Below are 15,852 nucleotides of genomic sequence, written 5' to 3'. Positions count from 1 at the left end.
AAAGGGTTTCTCTCCCTTCCGGAACCTTGGTAGGACTGGCTCAGTCGCACCTCCAGTTTCCGTCCTCTGCAGCGCCTGGCTCAGGTGGGCAGAGCCTCTTAGGAGGTGAGAAGTGAGAGGTACCTGCTCCCGAGCCTGCCCTCCTTCCCCAGGCCCTCCCCGTGGATGGAAAGCGGAGCCTGGAGCCCACCCGCCCTGCCCCTGCGCCCCAGGGCCCGGCATTTGGGGGCAGCCGCACCCCCAGCACATCGGACGTGGGCGAGGAAGGGAGAGTGGCCAGCGGGGGACCCCCGGGGCTGGAGACCTCTGAGTCTCTCAGCGACTCGCTCTACGACTCGCTGTCCTCTTGCGGGAGTCAGGGCTGAGGGGAGTCAAGGCTGAGTGGCAGCGGCAGCTACGCCCCGCGCTGGAGGCGGAGACCTCGGATTGGACTGCTCTCCTCAAGCCCCGCCCCCGGGGGCCCCGCCCTGAAGGGACCAAGGAGGCAGATGAACCAGAAGGTGAAGGGGGTTCCTGGCACAGCCAACTGCCCGCCGCCGCCGCCGCCGCCGCCGCTGCTGTGGAGGAGATGACTACTCTCAGCTCAGGGAGAGACCCCACCCTTGGTCCTTTCTCTCACCCAGAGTACGGCTCTTCCTCTGAGGGACTGGGGGGTTCAAGGCCGCTGTGTCCCGGCCCCCACTCCCGCTTCAGGCTGAGCCATCTTGTGGTGCTGGGCTTCCTGCCCACCGGTCGTGCCATCTCCGCCCACCCTGGCGGCTCCCCTGCCTCAGCAACCCCGTGCTGGTGGAGTTTAGGGGCGAGGGGTCACGTTGCCTTCTCTGTCTGCCCTGGTCCTCCCCGCTGTCTGGATGGTGCTGCCCTCTCCTGCCCCATATCTTTGGGGCCCACTTGTCTGTCTTTTTTTGTTGGTTGTTTATATATATATATATATATATATATATATATATATATATATATATATATATATATATAAAAGCGTCTGACTCAGCCCCCACCCACCCCCATTCCCACACTGCGGTTAATTTATCTGTTGTTAAAAACGCGGTTGCTCTGCTTCCAGCCTCTGCTTCTGCCCTATCCCTAATAAAACGTGGAGGACCCCCACTCCCGCCCCAGACTCAGCTTGTTCTATGGGAGGACTCAGGGATGGACAGGCCAGTAGAGACCTCGTGGGCACCAGAGTGCAGGACTCCAGGGCTCTGCTCCAGGAGCTCTTGTGAGGCAGTTCAGTTTACCAGGGCTGCTGACTTGAGTCACCCTAGAATGTAACTAAGGCTGGGGGATCTGTTTAGACCTGGAATGGTACCTGGCAGTGGGGAAATTCCCCTGGCCCAGGGCTTGGTCAGGAGGAAGGCTGTGCTGCCCCTCAGAAAGGGAGGTGGAGATGGTGGCTGTGGACATGCACTCAAACCCTGGACATACCAGGTTGGGTGGGTATATAAACTGTAAGCTTCAGGAGTCCAGGGGTAAACAGAGTTAAGTGTCCACAGCTGCCTGTTGTCATAAAGGGAGGCACGACTGGGTTTCTGACTTGCCACCTTCTAGTCACACCTCAGCCTTTGGGCTTGCCCATCTTCTTGCCCCTATTTCGCCCTCAGATTTCAACCAGAAGTTCTCCTGGCTCTCAAATTCTTACTTTAAGATGGGAAGGCCAGGAATGAGGCTGTGTGGAAGGGTCTAGGCTTCTAGGAGTTATTTCAGACTCTCCATGGGATGTGAGAAGGCCAGGGGGTGGTTGTGGCCCTCCAGCCCTCGGATTTCCTATTGAGCATAGAGTTGGACCTGAAGGTGGCCCCAGCCCATCTCACACTGACCAGCCAAGTTGGGCCTCAGGAAGGCCTTCTTCTAGCCCAGGTTGCAAGGTGTGGGCTGACTTGCTCAGAGCACCCACCTGCCATAGTCAACACTCACTGCCTCCCCATGCCATCTGTAGGCCGCCTGGACATTGTGCATGCTCCACAGCCCTGGCCTTGTGGCTGGGACTCTGGACAGTTCATCACGGGGGTAGGGGGCTGTGCAGTGAATACACGGTCTGTGTTGGCACTTCAGGCTTGCCAAGCCAAGGTCAGGAGTGCCTGAACAGGGAGCAGTGCTGGGCCAATTCACAACTCAGTTATACCACTGGATGCTGCCATGCGCTCTGACCAGCCCGAGGAAGGCTGGGAGGGACGAAGGATGTCCGTGCCTCTCTTTATACTAACTCCTCCCAGCAGTGTCTCTTCAGCTGTAAATGGTCCAGAGAGCAGTGAAAGAACTCCCTGTTAAATACCTACCATATTGCCAGCCTCCTGATTCATTTCACAGGTGAAGTTATTGAGGCTCAAAAATATTTGAGTAGATGAATTCCCTGGTGGTCCAGTGGTTAAGACCCTGCGGGGGCACAGTTTCAGTCCTTGGTCAGGGAAGTAAAACCCTGAATGCTGCATGGCCTGTCCAAAAACAGACCATTCAGTAGTTTTCCAAAGCTGAGAAGTGATGGGTCTTGGCAGGAGTGATCCCTTTTGGGTGTGTAACTTTGCTTTCTTCTGTCAGGACTCTAATCCCCTCCTCCATTTTTAGCCCTGGATCACTCCTGATGGACAGGGCTGGAGAGCACTAAGCTGGGAGTCAAGGGTCTTAGCCCTTGAGGCCGGGTCTGTGGGGAATGTTACATCTTGTCTCCGGGCCTTGGTTTTCCTTATCTATGGAAGATTGGGAAGTTGGTCCAGACTAGCTTTCCCCTTAGCTTTCTGCTTTTCCCACCATCTCCCAATCTGGCTGTTCTGCCTCCTGTTTCCCTTAGTGGATGTCATCGCTGAGGAGGTTAAAACGACTTAGAGAAGCATCAAGTCAGATGTCTTTATTTTCTTCAAATGTCAGGATCGCATTTTCTTATTTCTGTCTCCTACTTCCAGGTATCCATCCCACTCTCCCTTCTGCTTTTATGGGCTTAAGGATGTTATTACCAAGCTGTTGATCTCTACCTCTTGCCAGGCAGGCTCGGAGAAGTCTACATCCTTCTCTAACTTTTTATTTCTTGGTTTCTTAAGCCCTTTTCTCTGTGTGAACCTGATGGATTACCTCATTTCCTTGTTAGAATTGTTCACCTACAGGATATTTATCCTATTTCCTTTCTGAGAAGGAATTTGGCATGGTGGGTTTAATTCTGGACTCTACCTCCAACAAGCCGAGATCAAGGGTCCATGCAGGTTTCTGTCACCAGAGTCTGCTCATTCCGCCGCCAGGCTCTGTCCTGCAGTGTTTCCACGTGCTAGGTGACCTCTTGGGCCAGGGGACACTGTGGGCCACTTGAGAAAAAGCCCACTGTCTCGCCAGGACAGAGCAGCATCAGCCACAGCTAGTACCTGGAGCCAGCCCTTCCCTACCAGGCAGCTCCTCATTCCTAAGTCCCCCGGTGTGCTGCTAAGGGGTGCTGGGCCCAGACAAGCCATCTGTGGCCCACATGACTGTGTATGCCCTCCACACAGACAGAATATTCCATCTGAAGTAATTCTGTGGCAAGGGACACACAGTTGAGTTCGAGACCCTTCCAGGTAACCAGTTTCTCTTTGCCCTTGAAGAAAAGATTTATCTAAAAGACCACTTGATCCTCACCATGGCAGAATACTTCATATCTGAGTTTGTAACATCTGCTTGCAGGATTAAGGCGACCTCACTGTTTTCTCCACGAACAATGGGTAAACACTTGCCTTACCATTGTATATGACCCTTTCTGCTGGATTTCCCAAAGAAAAGAAGCCCAAACCACCAAACTCCTCTTGTCCCCCATAAATGGCATCAACAAAAAGCTATGAAAAGACTCCAGATTCCACCTTTCTGGGCACCCTGCTTCTTGTAAAAAGTGTCCCAAAATGTTAACTGAGATTTTCTGTGAGTTGCCAATTGGTTTTATTTTCTTCTCTACCCTTGTCTAGATTTTCTAGACATATTTGAGTCTTAAATAGTATGTTTTGTTTTCCTTACCCCCAAAAAAATTTTAAAAAGAAACAACCATTCTCTGCAACAAATTCTAGGTATGTAACCCCATTCTATAGTCCTGAGTGAGTTAATTCAAGCATATAAGTATTTTTTAAAGACATGAATTTAAATATAGGTGAGTATTTCTATGATCTTGAGGTAAGGGAAACCTTTTTAAAAACCTTTTTTTAATCATTAAAGACATACAAATTAGAAAAGTGCATGTTCAGGACTTCTCTGGAGGTCCAGTGGCTAAGAATCCACCTTCCAATGCAGGGGACATGGGTTTGATCCCTGGTCAAGGAACTAGGACCCCACATGCTGCGGAGCAACTAAGACCACGCATCTCAACTACCGAGCCTGCAGTGCCTCAACGCAAGATCCCGCACGCCACAACTAAGATCCGCCACAGCCTAATAACATATTTTTTTAAGTGCATGTTCATGGTTTTTAAAAATAATTAAGGACTTCCCTGGCAGTCCAGTGGTTAAGACTCTGTGTTTCCACTGCAGGGGGTGTGGGTTCGACCCCTGGTCAGGGAACTAAGATCCTGCATGCCATAGGGTACAGCCAAAAAAATAAAAATAAATTTAAAAAGTCAAAATTGAATAGAATATCATGTAAGGAAGAAGAATAATCTCATATTCCAAGTTCCAGTCTCACTGCCCAGATATAACCCAAGTTGATTAGAATTCCTCTCAAATCACTTTTTTTTTTTTTTAATTGTGCTCTTTCAGTAGACATTCTGAGGGCTTCAAGACAACCACAGCCTCTCAGATCACTCTAAGGGACAGCTCCCTCAAATCACTCTTTAAATGCACACTACACAGAGACAATATATTTATGTTGACCTTTTACTAGACAATGAGATTATTCCATAATTGCTGATCTGCTTCTTTTAGTACTTACTATTATATCTTAGAGATCTTTCCAAAGATCATGATTCTCCATTATTATACACGCTCTCCCATTGGATGGATGTGTGATATTTACATGTTTTGCCATGACAAGCAATGCTGCAGTGAACATTGTATATGTGTCCTTGGCCACTTGCGTTTTTCCGTAAGATAAATTCCTATAAATGGAATTGCTGCATTATAAAATATGCTTAATGAAAAACTTTTTATAGATATTAACAAATCACACTTCACCAACCATGTGTAAGTGGGCTATCTTCCACACTGCGTATTATCAAACTTCGCTATTGCTAAGTCACTTCAGTCATGTCCGACTCTGTGTGACCCCATAGACGGCAGCCCACCAGGCTTTCCTGTCCCTGGGATTCTCCAAGCAAGAACACTGGAGTGGGTTGCCATTTCCTTCTCCAATGCATGAAAGTGAAAAGTGAAAGTGAAGTCGCTCAGTCGTGTCCAACCCTCAGCGACCCTATGGACTGCAGCCTCCCAGGCTCCTCTGTCCATGGGATCCTCCAGGCAAGAGTACTGGAGTGGGGTGGTGCCATTGCCTTCTCCGATTATCAAACTTTATTCTTAGCCAATTTGGTAGCAGTAAGTGATCATGTCTTGTAGTCTTGGAGCCCAAAGTAGGGACTTTGGCTTTTACTCAGAATGAAATGAGGAGCAATTAGAAGAGCAATTAAACTGTAGAGGGCAAGTATGGAAATGAACCAGTAAGGAAGCCTCTTGGGTAACTCCAGTGAGAGATGGGAACCTGTGCCAAGGGCAGAGACACCATGAACAACAGGGTTTGCTAATGTAATTTCGATGGGGGGAAAGAGAAGAGTCAAGGACAGCTTCGACACACAGATGGCAGATAGGCACATGAAAAGATGCCCAACATCACTAATTATCAGGGAAATGCAAATCAAAACATTGAGGTACCACCTCACACCAGTCAGAGTGGCCATCATTAAAAAGTCTATAAATAACAAATACTGGAGAGGCTGTAGAGAAAAGAGATCACCTCCTACACTGATGGTGGGAATGTAAGTTGGTGCAGCCACTATGAACAGTATGGAGGTTCCTCAGAAAGCTAAAAATAGAGTTGCTATGCAATCCAGCAATCCCAGTCTGGGACATATATCTGGACAAAACTATAATTCGATTAGATACATGCACCCCTGTGCTCATAGCAGCACTATTCACAATAGCCAACGACCTAAATGTCCATCGAAAGATGAACGCATAAAGAAGATGTGGAATATACATATAACGGAATACTTCTCAGCCATAAGAAAGAATCGAAATAATACCATTTGCAGCAACATAGATGGAACTAGAGAGAACTATACTTAGTGAAATGAGTCAAAAGAGAAATATAAATACCATATGATATCACTTATATGAAAAATCTAAAATATGACACAAATGACTTAACTACGAAGCAGAAACAGACTCACAGACATAGAAGATAGACTTGTGGTTCCAAGGGGGAGGGGGAAAGAAAGGGGATGGACTGGGAATCTGGGGTTAGTAGATGCAAACTATTACATATAGAATAGATAGGAAACAAGGTCCTCCTGTATAGCACAGAGAATTACATTCAATGTCCTGGGATTAACCATAATGGAAGAGAATATGAAAAGAATGTAAATGTATGTATAGCTGAATCATTTTGGTGTTCAGTAGAAATTAACACAACATTGTAAATCAACTATATTTAAATAAAAAAAAAAGGATAACTCCAAGTTTTTTGGAACAACTGGTAGAATTTGCTATTAACTGATATGGAAAGGACAGTAGATGGAGCAGACTTGAGGGAGGGAAGATCAGGAGTTAAATACTGGACGTGTTAAATTTGAGATGTCTGTTGGACAACATCCAGTGGAAAATGTGGAGTAAGCAGTGAGTTATAGAAGTCTAGAATTCAGAAAAGAAGCCTGGGTTGGGGATATAAATCGGCAAGTCATCAGCATATGGATGCTATTTAAAGCCGAGGGACTGGATGAAATCACCAAGAGAGTAAGAGGAAAGGTCTGAGTCCTAAGCCCTGGGGGTACTCCATCCCTTTAGAGGGCAGAGGAAATTAAGAAAAACAGCACAGAACATAGTGGGGGCTACTTTGAAACTGTGTAAATATTTCACTTTTAGGAAACTTTCCATTTGTGCATTTATATCAGTATAGGTTCATGGTTTCCTGTTTAATGGTTTATAATCCATTATTACCATTATCTACTTTGGTGCTCAAATTGTCCATGATTTGGCCAGTAGGACCCCCCTTAAAACTGGCTTTTGTTTTGCTTTTTACTAATCTCCATCATTCTTTTTGAGTACATACTATCTGGCATAACATGTTCAAGATTCATTTTCACAAACCCAGCTCTGAAATCAACCATTTTTCCAATGAACCCTGGTTTCTTTGAGTGAGGGCATCTCTAGAAACCAAGACCTGGGGGCTGTGTGTGCTTATTGTTATGGGGGAGTTGCTTCCCCCAGGTTCTAAGAGAGGTTTCTTAGAGACTGAAGAAGTTAAAGCATTTTCCTGTACTTATGGGACTGATCAGATAGAGAACATTTGATGATGCAGGAGAGAAACCAGGAAGTGGTTGGGTATTCAGTGCTCAGGTAGCCTCAAGCATCATCTACAGGTACAGGAAGGAGGAGGGAGCACAGGCAGGTAGGTGAGCGTATGTGGTGGTGTCAACTTAGAGAAGAACTCTCCTGATTGCTTCTGTTTTCTCAAGCAAATAATCAAGATCATCAGCCAAGAGGAAGGCTGCGAGAAAGTTGTTGGAGGTTTGAGAAGAGAGAAGATAATATAATAGTCATTTAGGAGCTCAAAAGTTTTTTGTTTTTTTTTTTAATCTGAGGGGTTTTGGACTTTTTTACTTACTAATTTTAAAAAAAGATGTGTTTTTTTATTTGACTGCACCAGGTCTTAGTTGCAGCATGCAAGATCTTTAGTTGTGGCATGCAGGATCTGGTTCCCTAACCAAGAATTGAACCCAGGCCCCCTGCATGGGGAGCGTGGAGTCTTAACCACTAAACCACCAGGAAAGTCCCTAGGATTTCAAAAGTTTGTGAATAAGTTAGAGAAATGTAGTAGGCATAAAGGGTCCACTTGAGGTGATTAGGAATTAAAAACAAGTCTTATTAATGTGAATGTGTTGGAGGTTTTCTTCTGCCATATTAGGTACAGAATAGGCAGCAAGTTGGATTAGCCAGAGCTGCCAATTTGTCAAATAAGCAACAAAAAGAGAGAGGCAAGAGTACTGAAGGTATATATATACAAGGAAGTGGTTCTATTAACTGGCTGTTGGCTTTGCACTGGTTAAAGAGGGAAGAGAGTACAATAAAGGAGAGAGGCATGAAGGGAGGTAGAATCAGTAGGCTGAAGGGCCTGGTGGGATCAAATAAGTTTTGGAGATAAAGTTCTAGCGGGAATGAGCTGGAAAGATGTTGAGAAGAAAAGAGGTGATGGTCAGAGGGTGAGTTGCATGAAATTGAGATTATGGGAGAACAGGAAACTTTATGGGTTGAATTGTGTCCCTTCCTTCCTTAAAAAATGCTGAAGTCCTAGACCCCAGTAACTTCTGAGGTTACAAGTTAAAATGGGGTCATTTGGGTGGACCCTAATCCAAAATGATTGATGTCCTTATAAAAAGTGGAAAATTGGACATAAGGAGAGTGCCATGGAACATGATGATGGCAGAGATCAGAGTGATGCCTCTGCAAGCCAAGGAATGCTGAAGTGTGCCTGCATATTACCAGAAGCTAGAGGACAGGTCTGGGGGAACAGATTCTCCTTCAACAGCCCTCAGAAGGAACCAACACTCCTGACAGCCTGATCTCAGACTTCTAGCCTCCAAAACTGTGGAACACTAAATTCTGTTCTTTGAGCCACCCAGTCTGTGACATTGTGTGATGGCAGCCCCACACTAAAGCAGAAAGGTTGCAGTTATGGGTAAGTTAAGGACCAGGGAATGACCATGAGAGTGAGGGGCTCAGAGGGCCAGGGCGTTGGAGAAGAGGTCATGAAATGCAGAGGCCAGGGACTGTGACGATTATCTCTGTGTGTATTGAGAGGTCTAAGCATCAGAGGGGGTGACAGTGAGGCAGGAGCCAAAACCTCAGGAAAGAAGGGGAAGTAACCCAGAGATTGATAGATAAGAGTGGGGGGCATGGTAGGTGGAATAGTTCGTCAGCATGAGATTCAAAGCTGAGGGAATTTCAGGAAGAAGAACCATCTGAAAGCAACCCTGAGGAATAAGGAGGGCACCTACAAACCCTCTGGCCTCCAGGCACAGGGCTGAGGGAGAGAACAGTGCCCCCTTGAGAGGCCCACAGGGAAGGCGTGCTCAGGGAGAGCCAAGAGGTCAAAGGGGAACTGTGGAGCCCTATCCCTAGATAACCACAATGATGTGATCACTCACCTAGAGCCACACATCCTGGAATTCGAGGTCAAGTGGGCCTTAGGAAGCACCACTACGAACAAAGGTAGTGAAAGTGATGGAATTCCGGTTGAGCTATTTCAAATCCTAAAAGATGATGCTGTGAAAGTGCTGCACTCAATATGCCAGCAACTTTGGAAAACTCAGCAGTGGCCACAGGACTGGAAAAGGTCAGTTTTCATTCCAATCCCAAAGAAAGGCAATGCCAAAGAATGCTCAAACTACCACACACTTGACTCATCTCACACGCTAGTAAAGTAATGCTCAAAATTCTCCAAGCCAGGCTTCAACAGTATGTGAACCGTGAACTTCCAGATGTTCAAGCTGAATTTAGAAAAGGCAGAGGAACCAGAGATCAAATCGCCAACATCCACTGGATCATCAAAAAAGCAAGAGAGTTCCAGAAAAACATCTATCTTTGATTTACTGACTATGCCAAAGCCTTTGACTGTGTTCAGTTCAGTTCAGTCGCTCAGTCATGTCCGACTCCTCGCGACCCCATGAATTGCAGCACACCAGGCCTCCCTGTCCATCACCAACTCTCAGAGTTTACCCAAACCCATGTCCATCGAGTCGGTGATGCCATCCAGCCATCTCATCCTCTGTCGTCCCCTTCTCCTCCTGCCCCCAATCCTTCCCACCATTAGGGTCTTTTCCAATGAGTCAACTCTTGGCATGAAGTGGCCAAAGTATTGGAGTTTCAGCTTCAATATCAGTCCTTCCAATGAACACCCAGGACTGATCTCCTTTAGGGTGGACTGGTTGGATCCTCTTGCAATCCAAGGGATTCTCAAGAATCTTCTCCAACACCACAGTTCAAAAGCATCAATTCTTCGGCACTCAGCTTTCTTCACTGTCAAACTCTCACATCCGTACATGACCACTGGAAAAACCATAGCCTTGACTAGTGTGGATCACAGCAAACCATGGAAAATTCTTCAAGAGATGGAAATACCAGACCACTTGACCTGTCTCCTGAGAAATCTGTATGCAGGTCAGAAAGCAACAGTTAGAACTGGACATGGAACAACAGACTGGTTCCAAATTGGTAAAGGAGTATATCAAGGCTGTATATTATCATCCTGATTATTTAACTTATATGCAGAGTACATCATGCGAAATGCTGGACTGGATGAAGCAAGAGCTGAAATCAAGATTGCTGGGAGAAATATCAGTAACCTCAGATATGCAGATGACACCACCCTTATGTCAGAAAGTGAAGAACTAAAGAGCCTCTTGATGAAAGTGAAAGAGGAGAGTGAAAATGTTGGCTTAAAACTCAATATTCAGAAAACTAAGATCATGGCATCTGGTCCCATCTCTTCATGGCAAAAAGATGGGGAAACAATGGAAACAGTGAGAGACTTTATTTTGGGGGGCTCCAAAATCACTGCAGATGGTGACTGCAGCCATGAAATTAAAAGATGCTTGCTCCTTGGAAGAAAAGCTATGATCAACCTAGACAGCATATTAAAAAGCAGAGACATTACTTTACCAACAAAGGTCCATCTAATCAAGGCTATGGTTTTTCCAGTAGTCATATATGGATGGATGTGAGAGTTGGACATCTCTCTGAAGAATTGATGCTTTTGAACTGTGGTGTTGGAGAAGACTCTTGAGAGTCCCTTGAACTGCAAGGAGATCCAACCAGTCAATCCTAAAGGAAATCAGTCCTGAATATTCATTGGAAGTATTGATGCTGAAGCTGAAACGCGAATACTTTGGCAATCTGATGCAAAGAACTGACTCATTGGAAAGACCCTGATGCTGGGAAAGATTAAAGGCAGGAGGAGAAGGGGATGACAGAGGATGAGATGGTTGGATGGCATCACTGACATGATGGACACGAGTTTGATTATGCTCCGGAAGTTGGTGATGGACAGGGAAGGCTGGTGTGCTGCAGTCCATGGGGTCGCAAAGAGTGGGACACGACTAAGCAACTGAAATGAACTGATCCCTAGGTCACAAGGAGAGGCCTGAACTGAGGCCAGAGAAGTGGAGTCCAGAGCCAAGGTCATCTCCAGAACTGACTGTGCCCCATTGTAACCTTGCCAAAAGACCCTTGACCCTTACTAACCAGCCAAAAGCCCCTTGATCCTTACTGACCAGCTTCCTGTCCCCAAACTAGGTGAAAACGCCCACCCTGCTACTCACCCTATCGCGCCCTAATCAACCACCTAATGCCACCCTCCAGCAGGAATTTTCCTTGTCTCGAGTCTACAAATTGGCTACTAACCCACAAATAGAACCATCGGCTTTCCCCGGCCCACTGCTTTTGCAGCACCTTCATTATCTCTGCTCCTTGCTCTTTATATGCTCGCTCCCTTCTCAAGTGCTCTGTGTCTGGAAATTCTTTTCCAACCTGCCCTTGGACTGCTGCTCCAGGAATGTTTAAAGAGGCTGGATCCAGGGACATCCCTGGTGGTCCAGTGGTCATGACTCTGCCTTTCTACTGCAGGGGATGTGGGTTCTATCCCTGGTCAGCAAACTAAGATCCCACATGCTTCAGGGTGTGGCCAAAATTTTAAAAAGAAAAAAGAAAAGCTTATGTCCAAGGGAGTTTGCTGATGAAGAGCCATGAGCTCAAGAGGATCCAGTGGAAGGGTTTCAGGAGACAGGAACAAAGCAGGGCATGTGCGGGGATGTGAGGATCAGAATGTGAGAGCCAAAGGGTCATCTCATGTCAAGGGGAGTGACTATAGAATACGGTGGCTCTGTTTATCAAATTACCACAGAGGGACCCTTTTATCACTGTAACCTTTTATATATTTTGAATTTCATATCCTGTGAATGGAGAAAGTGGTGACAATGTGGAATGGTCACTGCACACAGAAGAGAGGAATGAGGCTAAAGACAAGTCAAGGATTTTTCAAAGGAGACTGGAGCCCAGTGGAGGCTGAGAATCAGAAATATCCAGTGGCAAAATTGGGATTTTTGTGTTTTCTGTTTCTTCTCTTAGCAGAGTGCAGACGCCTGGTTCTAGGATGAAAAAGGAAGATTGTGGGCTTAGTGCAAGGATGGGCTTTGTTGAGGTGGCTGGTAAGGTCATCCGCCATAGGCTCCCGCTTGAGCAATAATAACATATAGCAGCAAACACCTCTACAGCATTTACAGTGTGCCAGGCACTGTTCTAAGTGGTCACACATCTTCACCGCAACCTTTTAAGGTAGGTATTCACCACCTCCCCCATTTTAATGAGAGAGTGAGGCTCAGAGAGCTTAAGTGAGTTGCCCAAAGTCAAAGCTTGTCTATGGAAGACTTATGATTCAAACCCAGGCAGTCCAGCTCCAGAGTCCACACAAACGCAAAGAGGCTGATGCTAGGCAAGCGCTGAAAGAGCAGAGAAAGTGGAATAAGAGTTAAGAGAGGAGTTAAGGGGCAGGACTGGAGTTTCAGCGCATCCAGAGCGCAGAGGAAAGAGCATGCAGGAGCTGGGATGATGTGAGCGATGGTCTGAGATTGGAAGACTAGATTTCTGTACGGACTTTTGTACTCTGAGGCTGGCTGCGATGAGCCAGAGGTGAAAGCCCTGTGAGGGGTGAAGATCCACGAGCCACGGAGTGGGTGGACCACCCACAGGAGCACAATTGAAGACAGATCTCTAATAAGTGCGGTGGATGATTCCTGCAGGAGAGTGAGCCTGCAGAGCAGAGTCTGGACCGAGAGCAGCTGGAGCCTAAGAGGGCAAAAGCCACCAGGAAATCGGGTTTCTGTCATTGACTCGTGGGAAAGCTAACAGGATAGCACTGGGGGCATTTTCTAAGGCAGAAGCACTCCAAGGAGTTCTTTAAGAGCCTCATGTTTAAGTTTGCCACATATGTTCTGTGTGAGATTCTTCAACTTCAAAAAAATCCTTTCCTATCCAACAATTGGAAGACACATGGCCACCAGGTGGCGCCCAGGCGGCAGCGCCCATCTGAGAGGTTTGCGGGTCTGAAGGGCCACCGTGTGGCGAGAAGAGGAGATGCAGGGTGCCTCCCTTCAGCATCGATGACCCTTACGCAAGGAACCTAGGTTGCTATCTCCTCGCACCTACTACATGCGTTGCAAAAAGTACGGAGAACAGGAATATGTGGACTTGGATGGACATAAACTGTCTCTGTCAGAGTCTGTTTCCCCTGAACTCCCCCACCAAGTCCGCCCCCACCTGGGACTCGTGGTGGGCATTTTTCCCACAGCCAGTCCCAAGGCAGGCAGCATTGGCTAAGAAACAGAGGGGACTTTGGGCTTCATTTGCCTCTCTCTTCTTGCCCCTTCTGAAGTCAGGACACTCAGCTGGGGCCCTTCCTCCCCACGCCATGCCTCCCCTTTCACTCTATTTCTTCATCCACCCCCACTGTCCTTCACGCAAGGAACATTCACTGGACCCTTAGTAGGTGTGAAGCAATGAGCTAGACCAGTGACCCAGGGATGAACATGGCAGGCCCCAGCCTTCAGGACTCAGTTCTGGTGGGTGATGCCAGTGATGCCAGTCACCAGGTGACGGATCATAGGAGGACGTGGGGAGTGCTATGATGGAGGGTGCCCAGACACTTAGAGGCCCCAGAAGGGGCTAAAACCCAGTCTTGGGGGTTCAGAGAAGGCTTCCTAGATGAGGTAAGAAAACTAAGGCCTGCAGGGTGGGTGTGATGAATCAGGCAGAATGGATGCGGATGAAAGTTCTAAGCAGAAAAATAAAAATACCAAGGCCTAGCAGCCAAGGATCAAATGGAACATTCTAGCGTAAATTTGAGTTTACTATGCCTAGAGGACTGAAAGATGAGAGGACAAAGGTAGGCAGGAGACTCGAATGTATGATGCAAAGTTTGGACTTTATCCTGACAGCAAAAATGAGTCATTGAAAAATTCAGTGTTCACCATCAGAAGGATTCATCTAGAAATAGTGTGCAGAGTGCGTGGGAGAGAACCAAGGCTGGGAACTAGGAGGTCGGTAAGGAGGCTGGAGCAGTACTCCAGGTGAAATCCAGTAGGGCCTGAACCTAGGCCGCAGGGGTTCGGTTAGAGGGCAGATTAAAAAGATTTCCACAACCTCCTTAAGGTTGCAGGACTTCCACTGGGGTCACTATACCTTCATAAAATATTGCCTTTGAGATCCACCTGATGCTTTTGAACTGTGGTGTTGGAGAAGACTCTTGAGAGTCCCTTGGACTGCAAGGAGATCCTACCAGTCCATTCTGAAGGAGATCAGCCCTGGGATTTCTTTGGAAGGAATGATGCTAAAGCTGAAACTCCAGTACTTTGGCCACCTCATGCGAAGAGCTGACTCATTGGAAAAGACTCTGATGCTGGGAGGGATTGGGGGCAGGAGGAGAAGGGAACGACAGAGGATGAGATGGCTGGATGGCACCACCGACTCGATGGACGTGAGTTTGAGTGAACTCCGGGAGTTGGTGATGGACAGGGAGGCCTGGCGTGCTGCGATTCATGGGGTCGCAGAGAGTCGGACACGACTGATCGACTGAACTGAACTGAACTGAACTGAATGACTACTGATGTTTAACAGCTTTTCATGTGCCAGTTTGCTATTTGTGTATCTTCTTTGGTGAAGTGTCTGTTCAAGGAGCTGACTCATTTCTTTGGTTTTTCAATATGCCAAACAGCCTGTATGTCTATCCCTCACTTGTCCTCAGAGCTGACATCTTTGTGGAAGTCCCTCATGCTGGCCTTCTTAGCACATCCAAAACCAGAATTGTCATCCCCCTGGGCCTCCCCAGGGAAGAACTAACACTGGGAGGGTTTACTATTGTTCCAAACACTGTCCTTAGTGCTTTATATGTTTTAAGTAACTGGATCCTCACAGTCATCCTGTGAGGTGAGTACTGTTTCTGCCTCTGTTTCACACATGGGGAAGTGAGGCACAGACATCTTGGTTGGTCCACCCCAGTTTGCAGAGCTACAAGTGGACAGTAGGGCCATCCAGACACCTGACAGCCGCCCTAGATGTTTCCTTCTCCCCTCTCTACATCTGTTCAGTCACTAAGTCCTGAACGTTTTCGCCTCCTTATTTTATCTCATTGTCTATCTTCCTGGCCTTATAATTACTGCTGTTTTTCAAACCATCTTTTCTCTTGCCTGGACCATTTATTTCCAACTTTATATTATAGAAATTTCCAACAATACAAAAAAGTAGAGAGAATAGAACAACGAATGTGTCTATTGCCCAGCTGTGTGTGTGTGTGTGTATGCACACGCGTGCACCAGGGCTCAGTTGTGTTAGACTCTTTGGGACGCCATGGACGGTCGTCTGCCAGGCTCCTCTGCCTATGGAATTTTCCAGGCGAGAATATTGGAGTGGGTTGCCATTTCTTCCTCCAGAATCTTCCTGACCCAGGGATCAAACCCGTATTTTCTACATCTTCTGTATTGGCAGGTGGATTCTTTACCACTCAGCTGTCATGGAAGCCCAGATACAACCAACATATACTCATGACCATTCACTGTATCTATGCCCTCCACTCCTTGCTGCCATCCAACTGCGTTATGTTGAAGTGAATCTCAGGCAGTATATTAATACATCTATAGATACTTCTGTATATATCTCT

At 46.9% G+C, this 15,852-nt stretch overlaps 1 protein-coding gene across 7 annotated transcripts in view; it reads left to right on the top strand.

Annotated features, from left to right (window-relative positions):
* Nucleotides 1-1,103, top strand: part of NCKAP5L (NCK associated protein 5 like) — a 51,456-nt gene extending 50,353 nt beyond the window's left edge. For all 7 annotated transcript variants that reach the window (XM_070370737.1, XM_070370738.1, XM_070370736.1 and 4 more), the window contains exon 13: nucleotides 153-1,103. In XM_070370737.1, the coding sequence (XP_070226838.1) occupies nucleotides 153-365 (213 nt within the window). In that variant the 3' untranslated portion in view covers nucleotides 366-1,103. The remainder of the gene's footprint in view (nucleotides 1-152) is intronic.
* The last annotated feature ends 14,749 nt before the right edge of the window (nucleotides 1,104-15,852 follow it).

This window comes from Bos mutus, chromosome 5, assembly GCF_027580195.1.
Source record: "Bos mutus isolate GX-2022 chromosome 5, NWIPB_WYAK_1.1, whole genome shotgun sequence".
In the NCBI taxonomy this organism is placed as follows: Eukaryota; Metazoa; Chordata; class Mammalia; order Artiodactyla; family Bovidae; genus Bos; species Bos mutus.
The sequence above is the reverse complement of the archived record's forward strand: the minus strand, read 5'-3'. Positions and strand labels throughout refer to the sequence as shown.